General features: G+C 43.9%; 1 protein-coding gene across 17 annotated transcripts in view; it reads right to left on the reverse strand.

Moving 5' to 3' along the window:
- Positions 1-14,925, reverse strand: part of DNAH8 (dynein axonemal heavy chain 8) — a 556,010-nt gene that overhangs the window by 283,804 nt on the left and 257,281 nt on the right. For all 17 annotated transcript variants that reach the window (XM_039529004.1, XM_039529011.1, XM_039529005.1 and 14 more), the window contains one exon: positions 5,927-6,064. In XM_039529004.1, the coding sequence (XP_039384938.1) occupies positions 5,927-6,064 (138 nt within the window). The remainder of the gene's footprint in view (positions 1-5,926; positions 6,065-14,925) is intronic.

Raw genomic sequence — 14,925 nt, forward strand, 5'->3', positions numbered from 1 at the left:
CTGCAACTTGAGACCACTGCTCTTTGTTCTGTCAGCTGCCACCACTGAGAACAGCCTAGCTCCATCCTCTTTGGAACCCCCTCTTCAGGTAGTTGAAGGCTGTGTGACAAAGTTCCTCCTCTACTTTGGTGGGTCCTGCACTTATTGGTGGATTTGCTCACCTCAGAGATTCACGGCAGCCCTCAGTTTGGCCACTTTCGTGGCTCAAATCTGCTGTTTTACTCAGATAACCTCATCATCAACTAGCGTGGGGAAAAGAAAGGAGAACAATCCCCACAGTCTCTGCTGATCCACAGTGTAGGTCGGGGAACAGCCCAGAGACCTTCCCCTCTGGTGGAATCCACAGTCCAGGTCAACTCCTCCTGTATCTGATCAGGAGTTGGGAGGTTTGGGGGGAACCTGGGCCCGCCCTCTACTCCAGGTTCCAGCCCAGGGCTCTGTGGACTGTAGCTGTCTAGAGTGCCTCCTGGAACAGCTGCGTGGCAGCTACAACTCCTTGGGCTACTTCCCCATGGCCTCCTCCCAACATCTTCTTTATCCTCACCACAGGACCCTTCTCCTGGTGTCTGATAATGCTTGTACTCCTCAGTCCTCCAGAAGTACGCCTTCTTACTCTCAGCTCCTAGTGCGTCTTGCTCCCAGCTCCTCGCATGCACACCCCAAACTGAAGTGACGTCCTTTTTAAACTCAGGTGCTCTGATCAGCCGGCCTGTCCTAATTGATTCTAGCAGTTTCTTCTTAACTGGCTCCAGGTGTCCTAATTAGCCTGCCTGCCTTAATTGGTTCCAGCAAGTTCCTGCTTGTTCTGGAACTGCCCCTGTTATCTTACCCAAGGAAAAGGGATCTATTTAATCTGGGACTAATATATCTGCCTTCTAACACTCTCCTGTAGCCATCTCGCCTGACTCTGTCACAGCTGCTATCAAATCCCCCCTCACTCTTCTCTTCTGCAGACTAAATAAGCCCAGTTCCCTCAGCCTATCCTCAGAAGTCACGTGCCCCAGCCCCCTAATCATTTTTGTTGCCCTCTGCTGGACTCTCTCCAATTTGTTAACATCCTTTCTGTAGTGGGGGGCCCCAAACTGGACGCAATACTCCACATGTGGCCTCATCAGTTCCAAATAGAGGAGAATAATCACTTCCATCGATCTGCTGGCAATGCTCCTACTAATGCCGTTAGCCTTCTTGGCAACAAGGACACACTGTTGACTCATATCCAGCTGTAATCCCCAGGTCCTTTTCTGAAGAACTGCTGCTTACCAAGTTGGTCCCCGGCCTGGTGCAGTGCATGGGAGTCTTCTGTCCTAAGTGCAGGACTCTGCACTTGTCCTTGTCCTCATCAGATTTCTTTTGGCCCAATCCTCCAATTTGTCTAGGTCACTCTGGACGCTATCCCTATCCTCCACTGTATCTAACTCTCCCCCCATCTTAGTGGCATACGCAAACTTGCTGAGGGTGCAATCCATCCCATTATCCAGATCATTAATAAAGATGTTGAACAAAACTGGCCCCAGGATCAACCCCTGGGGCACTCCGCTTGATACCGGCTGCCAACTAGACATTGAGCCGTTGATCACTACCCATCGAGCCTGATGATCTAGCCAGCTTTCTACCCACCTTATAGTCCATTCATTCAATCCATATTTTTTTTAACTTGCTGCAAGAATACTGTGGGAGACTGTATCCAAAGCTTTGCTAAACTCAGGATATATCACATCCACCACTTTCCCCATATCCATAGAGCCAGTTATCTCATCATAGAAGGCAATCAGGTTGGTCTTGGTGAATCCATGTTGACTGTTCCTGATCACCTTCCTCTCCTCCAAGTGCTTCAAAATGGATTCCTGGAGGACCTGTTCCATGATTTTTCCATGACTGACCTGTCTGTAGTTCCCCAGATTCTCCTTCTTCCCTTTTTAAAATATGGAAACTATATTTGCCTTTTTCCAATTTCCGGGACCTCCCCCAGTTGCCACGAGTTTTCAGAGATAATGGCCAATGACTCTGCAATCACATCAGCCAACTCCCTCAGCACCCTCGGCTGCATTAGATCCAGACCTATGAACTTGTGCATGTTCAGCTTTTCTAAATAGTCTTTAACCTGTTCTTTCACCACTGAGGGCTGCTCACCTCCTCCCCATACTGTGCTACCCAGTGCAGCAGTCTGGGAGCTGACCTTGTCTGTGAAGACAGGCAAAAAAAGCATTGAGTACTTCAACTTTTTCCACATCATCTGTCACTAGGTTGCCTCACCCATTCAGTAAGGTCCCACACTTTCCCTGACCACCTTCTTGTTGCTAACATACCTGTAGAAACCCTTCTTGTTACCCTTCACATCCCTTGCTAGCTGCAACTCCAATTTTGCTTTGTCCTTCCTGATTATGGCATGCTTGAGCAATATTTTTATACTCCTCCCTAGTCATCTGTCCAAGTTTCCACTTCTTGTAAGCTTCCTTTTTGTGTTTAAGCTCACTGAAGATTTCTTTTTTAAGCCAAGCTGGTTGCCTGCCATATTTGCTATTCTTTCTGCATATCGGGATGGTTTGTTCCTGTGCCCTCAATAAGGCTTCTTTAAAATACAGCTAGCTCTCCTGGACTCCTTTCCCCTTCATATTAGTCTCCCAGGAGATCCTGCCCATCAGTTCCCTGAGGGAGTCAAAGTCTGCTTTTCTGGAGTCCAGGGTCTGTATTCTGCTGCTCTCCCTTCTTCCTTTTGTCAGGACCCTGACCTCAACCTCTCATAGTCACTGGTGCCCAGGTTGCTACCCACTTCTACTTCCCCTAACAATTCTTCTCTGTTGGTGAGCAGCAGCTCAAGGGGAGTACGACCCCTAGTTGGTTCCCCCAGCACTTGCACCTGGAAGTTATGACCAACACTCTCCAAAAACGTCCTGGATTGTCTGTTTACTGCTGTATTGTTTTCCTTTCCTGGTCCCTTCTTACGGAATCTAGTAAAGCTTATCCATCTTTCTTGCAATAGGCTGTCAAGAAGATGGGGTATTCCATTTTGATTTCCTGATTGCCATAAACCATTCAAAAGGGGCAGAGAAACCTTGTTTGAAGAAGTATTTTCAAGTGTGTCAAAAACAGGATGCAAAGTTTCCTCCAATGAAACCGAAGGCAATTTCAACGTAGAAACCATTCTGCTGACTAATTCTTGGAATTGAATGGCATCCTCAGATGGTGAAGCAGCTTAGGCTATTCAAATGTTTTTGTCTGGAGAGGATATGCCCATAAGGTCTTGGTTGTACAAAATATTTGTCTGTACAGGAACCTCAACTTTCTCTTCCTCATCATATAAAACATCTTGAATTAGAGTAAGGGACTTCTCTCTCATTATCAGATCCATTAATGTAGGATCTAAACATCTCAGATCTGAATATTCCTTCAAGTCTGGGAGTTTTGAATCTGTGTAACTTAGATCTGAATGCTGTGGACCCACAAAAACATCTCCAGTTTGATGATGAACCAGAGACATGACTTTGGAAGAAGGTTGGTATGGAAGGCCCGGAGCTGATCAATAAGGCCAAGGAATCCAGGAAGGCACTTGCCAGTCCTGCCAATTTGCCCAGTCCAGTATTATGTGAGAGTCAGGGGGTACACATGCTTGTAATAGTCTGTGTCTAACAAAGATCCTGTCATTGGATAAAGTTACAGAAATTCATAGAATATCAGGGTTGGAAGGGACCTCAGGAGGTCATCTAGTCCAACCCCCTGCTCAAAGCAGGACCAATTCCCAGACAGATTTTTGCCCTAGATCCCTAAATGGCCCCCTCAAGGATTGAACTCACAACCCTGGGTTTAGCAGGCCAATGCTGATCTTCCTGTGAATGTGGATCTGAGCCTGTTCTTAACATTGTATTCTTAATATTGATACAGGAGATAACGTTCTTCTAGGAGAGCCAGAAGGTGTCCTGGGAGGTGGAGGCAACATTACCAAGGGGTCATCTAACTTCCTCTTCTTGTAAGAAAGAGAGCGTGGAGACCGATCATTATCCAAGTCTTTCTTTGCTATAGAAATATCAACTGGACCCGAGGAGTACTGTTCTTCAGACACCTGTATGGACCCTACATTACATGCTATCAGTGCTGGTATAACAACTATTAATAGAAGCCTGCACCATTCAACTGCACCAGTCAGTGCATATCCAAAGAGTGGGAATATGCAGAGGACACTGGAAGAAGAAAACCCATTTCTTCACCTTACCCCTGAAGATCATAAGAATCCTGATTCATCATGGGAGGAAAAGGGCTTTGTAGGAGCCCTGCTTTTTCCTTAGGGAACTAAGTACCCACTTCAATACCGGGGTGGGATAGAGATATGACTTTGAATCCTTTCAGGAGGTTTTCTACTCCAGCCCAGTTCTGATGCTGGACTTACTCTCTGGTTAGACAGATAACATCCTTCTCATTCCTCTTCCCAAAATGTTCAGAACATCCATGCTTTTCTGTATTGGAGTCACAGCTCCTGGGAGAAGGTGATGTCCTGACATATCCGTTCAACTCTGAGATTTGTGCCCTGGCTATGCAAGGTTTGGCTAGCTGTGAACAGGCAGGCTATAATTTGCCCTCTGTAGTGCCAGTACATGCTGCCTCACATAAGGAACACCACTTAGATTTAGCCCAATGTTTGTGGGAGAGCAGGGCGGGCAGAGGAATCCCAGAAGGGAGGCACAGCAGTGACAGATCCAGGTGACAGAAACCACCACACTATCAAATACCCAATCCAAGGAAGAAGGAGAATATGGAAGAAAGATTATAAATTATTGCTGCACAACAACAAATAAAAATTAAAGTTATAAAACAAAGTGCACAGGAGAAACTGAACCACCAATTTATTATGCCACCAGAGACTGTATATCTGGTAGCCTGAACTGAAGGATAAGGCATAGTCCTGGAGCCTCCAGCAACAACTTTGGATTGCCTCCAAATTCCACGGGGGTGAGGGGGGCATTAATGTTATTAGTGATGAATGAGGAAAGAAGCTATGTTGAACAAAAAAAACTACTCTGTCCCATAAACCTAGCCCCAGCCTCCATGCTATATTTCCTCACATAATACTAAAGCTAATTTCTAAAGCATTAAAAATAAAATAAATTAAAAAAATTAGAAAACTTTTTTGTGAGCAAACTATGACTTAATCATCATTAGACTTCAAAGTATCAAAATATTTTTAATTTTTCAAGAATACTGCAATAGTACACCCACTAATTATATAACAGGAACACCTATTGTAAAAGGTGTTCATATCTCAAGTTATTTTAGGTTACTATATATTTTAAGAATAGTGTATAATGTTTCAAGAGAGTTCCAAATTTTAATCTTATAGTCAATACTATAAACCAGTGAGCTAGTTCAGTAGTCCAGGTAGGATCAATGTCATACCAGAGTCTATTGTGGGTCCTTGTCTCTGGGCACAGTTTATTGATTAAACAGAAAACTTGGGCAAAATACCCAAATATATAGTTCATCCAACATTGTTTACTGTTCCAAGCGGCTTTTCCCTCATCTCTCTCAGTCCCTCCCCATCCTTTCCCTGACCCAGGGATTTCTGCAGCAGCTTTTCTACTCCCTACAGTTCACTCTCTAAGTCATCTGTCTGAGAATCACCTAAAAACTTGGTTCTTTCCCCTACAGTTTTCCAGCACTAAGCTCCTGCTGGCCTTTATAAAGAACAGGTAATCTTCAGGTTGTGACCTGAACCTAGGCCCACAACCTCAGCCAGGAGTCACCTTATTAGTAACAGTTGGGGCTGGGACTCATATCCCCTCAAAGGAGCCAGTCACCCTGTGCCAAACACCATTAACAAATTTCCTCAAATTTATATATATCAAGATGCTTTAAAGATACTAAGTTATTTGTAACACAATTATCATTATTTATATTCAAATTTAACCTGTTAAAAAGTTCATATTAGGAAAAATACCTGTTTTGAAAGTCCAAAAGTTCAGCATTAATTTTTTCAATGTCTACATCTGTCCAAAGTATCTCATAATACCCACTGATATTGTTCATTACAGTATCATATAATCCATATAATTTCTGAAGCAATCCTAGCTCCTTCCTACAAGATAAAAAACATATCAACCATTAGAATCAGCTACTGAAAGATGGTGTAATAATTTCTGCTAATTTATTATGAGTACAGAAGAATAACTAAAATCTTTTTAGAATGCAAGCCTTTGGGGATAGAAAGCTGTGTCTTCTATATACTCTAGCAAATTGGACAATGACAGCAATCAAGTAATAAAACAATGAGAAGTACTAATCCGAATAGCCCAATAATCAAGTTGTTTGATATTAATAACAATATTGCAAAAGTTTCAGGTAGACTAATTAGGGGCTTGTCTACGGGGGAGATGTTGGGGGTTAAACTAGATTGATTTGATGCATTAGTTCACATGCAACAGGCAAGCCGCACTAATAGCATGCACACAAGTCAGCTGTGCCCTCTTTCAATTTGTATCATTGTGTTCACATGGTAGCAGCTTGCTGTGTACTAAACACATAGCATTCTCTGAGGATATCCTATGGTCCTTTGCTTTGCTGCTCAGCAGTGTGCATTCTGGGATTTTTCTTGCTATGCATTGTGGGATGAATAGCAGAAGCCCAGCGGGGTAAAATCACATGCTTCCTTTCTGGGTAGACGAGCACCATTTTCAAATTGCTGTTGGTCAGTATGGACCCAACAATGCTCCACAACACTGTGCTGGCGACTACAAATATGCAAAAGCTACTTTGGCTGTATTTCAGCTTTTGAAGCTCAATAACTTTGATTTTGGACTTTGCCCAGTACACCACCAAGCAGATGATGTGGCAGCAACAGAAGCTTGAATTTCAGCAGCAGCAGCAGCAGAGGAAGCCAAAAGACGATGAGGAAGAAGAGATAACGCTGAGCAACTTCTACTCCAGGATATGTGGAGATATGTGCTGAACTAGTACCAGAACTGCAGCAGCACTGTACCAACATGAGATGTCCCTTACCTGTAGAAGAGTGGGTTGCCACTGCCATATGGAAGTTTGCCATCCCTGAATGCTACCAGTCTGCAGCCAACCAAATAGGTATAGGACGGTGAACTGTTGAGGCCATTGTCACAAAAGCGTGTGATGCAATACATAAGGTACCATTGCACTGGTTTACAAACCATGGTAATGATCAAGAGATTATTGATGACTTTGCCTGCATGGGGTTCTCAAACTGTAGTAAGGCAACTGATGGCCTTACATGTGCCTATTATTTGCCACACACACACACCAAGGCTCAGAATTAATAAACAGAAAGGCATGGGTATTTCTCCATGGTGTTCCAATGGCTGGTTGACCACCATAGCAGGTTTACAAACATAATTTCAAGATGGTCTGGAAGGATGCATGTCGCTAGGATTTTTTGAAACTCAGTACTGTTTAAATTAATGGAGAAAGGACAATTTGCTCCCTGTGGACATTAATGGTGTGACGATTTCTCTGGTTACCCCAGAAGACCCAGCACATCCTCTGCTGACCTGGTTAATGAAGCTATTGGAAGGCCACTTGTGTAATGGAATGATAAGCTGTATTATACTGTTCGGTCACTAGGTGCCATTGTGGCACCATATCTTATTTGAACCATACAGGCAGAACATTAAAGGCTCTTGTACTGAACGTATCTGGTGCGTATCTTGTTCAGAAGACAGTTCTGTAGTCAGTCTATATCTGGTACAGAAGCATGACATGGTGTCAGAAGTAAACAAATGCTAGAGGAGAACAGAAAAAGAGGAAAAAAGCAACAAAGATTGCAAACAGAAGGGGAAAAAAAGCAAAAAAGGTGTCCACTAAGGTATTCTGTACACCCAGCAGGTAGGCTACTGATAGAATGATGCTGTGCTGAATACATCAATTCCACAGTTTCACTGCCTCTGCAGAAAGGGATGGTGATCTCGCTCCGCCCTGGTGGTTTATGTAGAACATTCATGCTATGTTGTCTGTCATAACCTTTATATGTTCACCATTGATCAATGGTAGGAAATGTGCACAAGCATTCCTGACCAGTCTGAGCTCCAACAGGTTGATACGGAGCATTGATTCTATGGGGGGCCGCCCTGAACTGTGTGATTGTCTAGATGAGCACCCAAGCCCAGTAAAGATGTTTCTGTTGTCAGTTTCAATGTTGGAGGTGGCTGTGTGAAGGGGACCCCTGTGCAGACATTCTGAGGATCTTTCCACCACTCGGAGAGAGTCTTTGACTGTCGACAGTAGTTTGTTTATTTAATGTGTCCCTGTTTGGTGCGAATACCATTTTGAGCCATGCCTGAAAGCAATGCATGTGAAGTGTTGTATGACTTATAACAAAGGTGCCTGCCGCCATGTGCCCAAGTAGTTGGAGGCAATTTCTGGCCTAGATCTGGGGGCTGGTCTGAATGTTGTCTATTAAGACAGTTAGGGTATTGAACCTGTGTGGTGGGAGGAAGGCTTTGACCCTCACTACATCAAGATAGGCTCCTATGAATTCCAGATGGTGTCCAGGAGTCAAAGTCAATTTTTGAATGTTCTTTTGCGTGGCCACTAGGGTGTCATCAAAGGCTCATGCCTTGAGTAGGTAGTCATCTAGATACAGGTACACCATGTTTCTTGATTTGTGAAGGTGGGCCACTACCACAGATAGGACCTTCAAGAACACGCTGGGTGCAGATGACAGGCTGAATGGAAGTACCCTGTATTGAAAATGGTCTTGACCAAAAGTGAACCTGAGGAACCTTCTGTAGGATGGTTGAATCACAATGTGAAAATGAGAATCTTTGTAGGTCAAGGACTGAGAAGCAGTCTCCCTTGTCTAGAGATGGAATTATTGCTGCTAATGTAACCATCTTGAATCTTTGTGCCTTTCCATATTTGTTTAGTGCTCTTAGATTGAGAATGGGTCTCCATCGTCTGTTTTTTTCCAATATTGGGAAGTATTTGGAATAGAAACCCTTCCCTCTGTGTTCATTTGGAACTGGTTCTATTGCACCGAGGTTTAGGAGATGATTTATTTCCCGACTTAACAGGCTCTCATGAGGAGAGTCCCTGAAGAGGGCAGGGAGGGAGGATGGGTAGGAGGGAGGGAGGGAGTTAAAATGGACTGAATGACCATTGGAGATGGAGATGATCTCCAGTACCCAGTTGTCTGATGTTATATTTTTCCAGTTTTGTTGAAAAAGGACAAGGCAGTGTCCAAAGGGTTGTAGATGGTTCGAGTTTTGCAGCAATTGATGATGGCAATGGTTGCTTGGGGCCTCAACCAATGTATCAAAATTGATGTTTCGACATTGAGGGCTGCACAGTTGAAGTTTGGGGAGCCGTAGGCTTTCATTTCTGCACCTGTTGTCTCTTCTGCTGGGGTTTGTATTGTCTCTGAGATGGAGGAAACTGGTCTGGTCGGGATCTTTGTGATGTCTGTGACTTACTGTACTGTCTTTTTTGCGCTGGTGTGTAGCTCCCCAAAGAACATAATGTGGCTCTTCAGTCCTTCAGCGTGCATAGTGAGGCATCTGTCTTTTCTGCAAAGAGTTTGGATTCTTTGAATAGAAGGTCCTCCATGGCCATTTAGACTTCTCTTGGGAGAATGGAAAGGTGAAGCCAGGAAGCTCTCTTCATCACTACTGCCACTGATATGGAGCAGGCAGCTGTGTCTCCAGTGTCTAATGCAGTCTGTATTGCTGTCCTTGCCAGAAACTGGCTCTTGGCAATGATGGCTTGGAACTGTTCTCTTTGATCATTTGGGAGATGTTTAATAAAGGCATTAAGTTTTCCATAATTGATATAATATTTCACCATAAGGGCCTGATAATTAGCAATCTGAAATTGTAAGGTTGCTGATGAATATGACTTCCTGCCAAATAAGGCGAGTCATTACCAGTCCTTGTTGTAGCATGTTGATTTAGCATGGTGCTATTTGCCACGTGTGTTTACAGTGTATACAAGAAGGGAATTTGGGGATGGTTGGGAAAATAAAAAGTCCACAGTCATAGAGGGTACATAATATTTTTGTCTGCCCTTTTGCATGTGGGAGTTATCATGGTCAGTGTTTGCCAGATGACCTTGGCTGGGTCTAGTCGGGCCTTGTGGATCAGGAATGCAATACGTGCTGGTGAGGATGTATGGAGGATGTCCAACAGCTTGTTTTGCTACTCTTTTATTTCTTCAAGGGGGGGTCTGAAGTGTGTCTATCACTCTCCTAGCGAGGTCAAAAAATTGTTCAATGTCACGTGCCGTAGATGGTGGAGGAGGCATCACGGCTTCACCTGGAGTGGATGATGAAATGTTTATTGCTGGAGTAATTTCTTGATCCAGCCTTGCGTCCTGCTTCTCAAAGGTCTCCTCTTGGGGATCAGGGAGTCTAGAAATGGAAGCTGAGGGAGATCATCTTCCTCTATCCCTATGGGAGACACTCAAGGTCTTGGAGGACTGGTGTCTATAGGCTGCCCATGGCTCCCAGTACAGCCACTGGGATGGTGTGAAGGGTATGGCTGATGGCACCCAAAAATATCCATACCAAGTGGGTGGCCTTGTCGGTCCTGTCATGGTTCTAGGGGACTGGTCCCTTGACATTGCCCTGGGAAACTTTGCACTTAGACCAAAGTTAAAAGTTATCATTGTCCTCTTCATTTTCACTTGATAGAGGTCGAGCAGATAAAGAGGCTGGTGGTGAGTGTCCTAGTACCATAGAGAATTCCAGAGACTGAGATGTGGTCAGTACCGCACCATACCACCAATACTGAGCAGCAGGGATTCCAGTTTCTCTGAAACCAAGAGGTCCCTGGAAAAATGAAATTCCTGTGGTACTGTCGTGGTAATTGGTACTGACAAAGTTTGCCTAGAAAGGCTAATGAATATCAAGGAGTCAGTGGTAGCTGTAGTTTTTTGTCTGATGATCAGCCAGAAGAGGTCTCTCTGATTGAAGTGCTCAGTACTGCAGCTTTCCTTGTCTCCAAAGGTGCCGTTTAGAAGAGGTATTCTGGTCTCTACCACTTCTCTTGTCAGATGGTACTGATGCTACTTAGCTTTGCCCCTCTGGTTTTTAGGCTTAGTGCTGGTACTTGAGGATCCTAATGTCTCATGGGTACTGTGCTGCAGCTCTGTCGGTACCAAGGTCTCTGATTTTGCCAGGGATCTCTTTCTCCTGGTCAATTCTTCAATCTGAGAAACTGTAGCCCTCTTTTCTGAGCTTTTGTGAGAGGAATCAGTAGATTTCCTCTTTGATGCCACCAGAGTTTGATGTCCTATGGATGTTGATGGTTGCATCAGGGATTGTTGCTCTGGGGAAGTCCCAGGACTAGGGTCAGCGGCTGGTCTCAGAGAACTCTCCGTCATCAGGAGCCTCAGCTTCAATTCACAGCTCTTTCTTGTCCTTGCCTTCAATTTTTGACAGAAGGTACACTTCACTGGTATATGAGCCTCTCCTAAGTATACATTTTGTAAATGATAGGAATGTAGAAACTTTAAGGAGGAGATGTAATAGAATGCTAAACTGTACTATACTGTTCAGCCACTTGGTGATGCTGTGCATAAAAACCAGATACTTACCTTTGTAACTATTATTCTTCGAGATGGTTGCTCATGTCCATTCCATTCTAGGTGTGTGCGTGCTCACATGCGTGGCCGTCAGAGATTTTTGCCTTAGTGGTACCCATAGGGCCAGCTGTGGTGCCCCCCAGAGTGCCACACTCAAGCTGTGGTATATCAGGCACCGCCGGCCAATGCCCTCTCAGTTTCTTCTTGCTGACAACTCCGAGAGAGGGGCAGGAGGGCGGGTAATGGAATGGACATGAGCAACACATCTCGAAGAACAACAGTTATAAAAGGTAGATAACCATTTTTTCTTCTTTGAAGTGCTTGCTCATGTCAATTCCATTCTAGGTGACTCGCAAGCAGTATCAATGGAGGTGGTCTCAGAGTTCACCATCATGGAGCTTGCAGCACTGATCTGCCAAAGCCAGCATCATCTCGAGCCTGCTGGATCAGTGCGTACTGCAACAGAAACGTATGAATGGACGACAAGGTGGCAGCCCGACAAACTCTTGGATCAGTACTTGAGCAAGGAAGGCCGCAGAGGATGCCTGTGCTCTAGCGGTAAGAAGAAACTGAGAGGACGTGGGCCAGTGGTGCCTGATATACTGCAGCATGAGTTCACCAGGCAGGACAGATGTGGGGAGGGGAAAGGAACATAGGCAGATAGGTCATGGTGCAGGCTTCAAAATGGTCGATAAGGGCTTTAACATGAGACAGGTCAGTTTTCTGGCATAAGCAGCTTCTATTTTGAAAACGTGTATTGGCGGGGGGAGGCAAAATGTATGGGGCAAAGGAGGGAGTTGAGGGGGCTGGAGACTCATAAAGGCTCCTAGTTCATATCTGCCTAAAATGACTGTGGCCGTTAGGCATCAAGAACAGAAGGTAGCATGGCAGTATAGCATAATAATAATACATTTTAAAGACAGATAGATACATGACAAGTTTTCCTCAATAGGATTTGTCTCCTCAATTCTGGCCTGTATTTCAGGCCAGGAATTGGCTAGGAATCATGCTCAGTTCCTACATGGCAGGAATCAGGATCGCTTTCTACCTGGCAACAAGGTTCTGAGTCCTGAACACATCTTGGTTTGCTGGGGACAGCTTTTCAGTAGGGTCCTCATGTTCATCCTCCGATGACTCTTGCTGCTCATCCTTGGAGTGGGACAGCAGAGGGGGAGGCAAGTTTCAGTAGTGGTGAGATGCAGCGGTCGGCAACCTTCAGCATGTGACCCATCAGGGTAATCCGCTGGCAGGCTGCGAGACATTTTGTTTACGTTGACCACCCACAGGCATGGCCCCTCGCAGCTTCCAGTGGCTGCGGTTCACCATTCCCAGCCAATGGGAGCTGCGGGAAGCGGTGGGCAGCACAAAATATCTCACGGCCCGCCAGCAAATTACCCTGATGGGCTGCGTGCCGGAGGTTGCCGACTTCTGGTGTAATGGATCAAAATTGTGTCCAGCTCCTTCAAAAATGGCTAGATCACATTTCCACTGCTGGACCTTTCCTGGTATCCTTGATTTTAATGTATGTTCTCCTGAGATGTTTGGTCTTTATTCTGCACTGGTAGGTGATCTGGTTCTGGCACCTCACAGACGCCTGCTTAGCAATGTACACAAAATGATCTTTATTCTGGTGCCAGGCCACAAGAGCTTCCTGCACTGATGCTTCTTCCCAGATTGTGAATAAGATCAAGGGTCTCAGTACAGCTCCAAGCAGCTGCTCAAGGCATGTTGTAAGGCAATATCAAGCAATGCAGTTATTTTTTAATCAAGGAGCAAATGGGGACATCCAGTCAACTTGACACCAGAGCAGTGGAGCGCACACAGGTAAATGGACAAGTCAGTGATGGTTGCCCAGAAAGCAGTATGGGATAGCAGTTGGAGGACTGCCAAAGTAGTGTGCAGCAGCAATGCATGCCCATAAACAATAAACTGAACTAACACAAACTTAGTTCACTTTGAAAGAGGACTCCAGATTTTGATAAATGCAGTTAGTGCATTACAATGAATGGTGTTATGTGCATGAAAGTGTTTTCAAACTATATTAGTTCAACTCAACTCAGTTTAACCCCCCTGTGTAGACAAGCCCTAGGTTACATTTGTTAATTCGGAGGGAAAAAAACTTATATTAATAAGATCCATATTGCCCACATATTAGTTTTTATTTGAAGATTTCTTTTAATATTCCCCTCCTGAAATGGTTTAAGAAACTGGAGGAAATGATTAACTGGTTTGTATAGAAAGGCCAGATAAATGAACTTCTGACCAAAAGGCTGTGGAATATGAGAGGCAGGGGGATGTCCAAGACTATCAAATTATAGAATAATGCTTAAATAGGTATAGCAGAAATGGATTTAGCTGGGGACAACGGGTTTGACATGAATTTGCAAGATTATATTAATAGAATTTCTAATTAATTTTGGGCTGCCTTTGTACAGGCATTGTACCATGGACCAGGATGATTGTTGCTTCTATATAGCAGAAGTTGGAGAACCGTTGGAATACTGTATATAGTTCTGGCTGTCTCAATACCAGAAAATTTTCAATAAATTGGATGGAATTCACAGAATATTAACAAAAATTATTAAAAAGCTGGAGGACTGACTTAAAAAGAAATATTTATATTTAGTATTTAAATGATATCATACCAAGATATTTATCTAGGTAGAGTAACCTAAATAAAAACAAAATACCTTGCTCTCATATTATTCCAACATAAAGGAATGAGTAAATAGAAGACTATACAATACAATGTTGTACAAATATCATACAGGCAAACACAGAGAGAAATGAGTGAGTTCAATATACTATAATTAGAATTCTATGAAAGCCAACTTTTTAGAACAATTGTATAAATAAGGGTAAGGTTTTAAAGTTTCTGGACCTGATCTTTCAAAGGAGCTATGCTGATTCACACTTACTGAGGATCTGATCCTCTGGATTTTGATACAGGGCCAAAGTTAAAGTTGTTTGGGTGTTAAATGATCTATGTATATGTACTGAGTGTTAAGAATAGTGGCAGAATTGGTTGTGTAACTTTAGTTTTCAATTGCTATGGTTTTTAATACTTTGGGGTTTTACAGATATGTTTAACGGTGTATCTTTTCTTAAATTGTGCTATGAAATCCTACCTTCAAGTCAACAAAGATTCTGTGTTGTAATCTCCCTTCGTGGATTGTTTTGGTTTTTTTTAATTTAACCTACAGCTGCAAAAACCTCTGAGAGCCATCCAGAGGAAGCCTGAATACTGTTCTCCACTTTCTGTGACAGGCATGCAAAGTTTTTTCCTGGACTAGATGTAATACTTATATCATTTCCCCAGTCATACCAATTCCCCAAACCCTCAGACTGTCTCCATCTCTGACTCCCCAGCTAGTCCCTGCTGCCTGGCTCCAGACC

This window comes from Mauremys reevesii, linkage group 3 (genome assembly GCF_016161935.1).
Source record: "Mauremys reevesii isolate NIE-2019 linkage group 3, ASM1616193v1, whole genome shotgun sequence".
NCBI lineage: Eukaryota > Metazoa > Chordata > Testudines > Geoemydidae > Mauremys > Mauremys reevesii.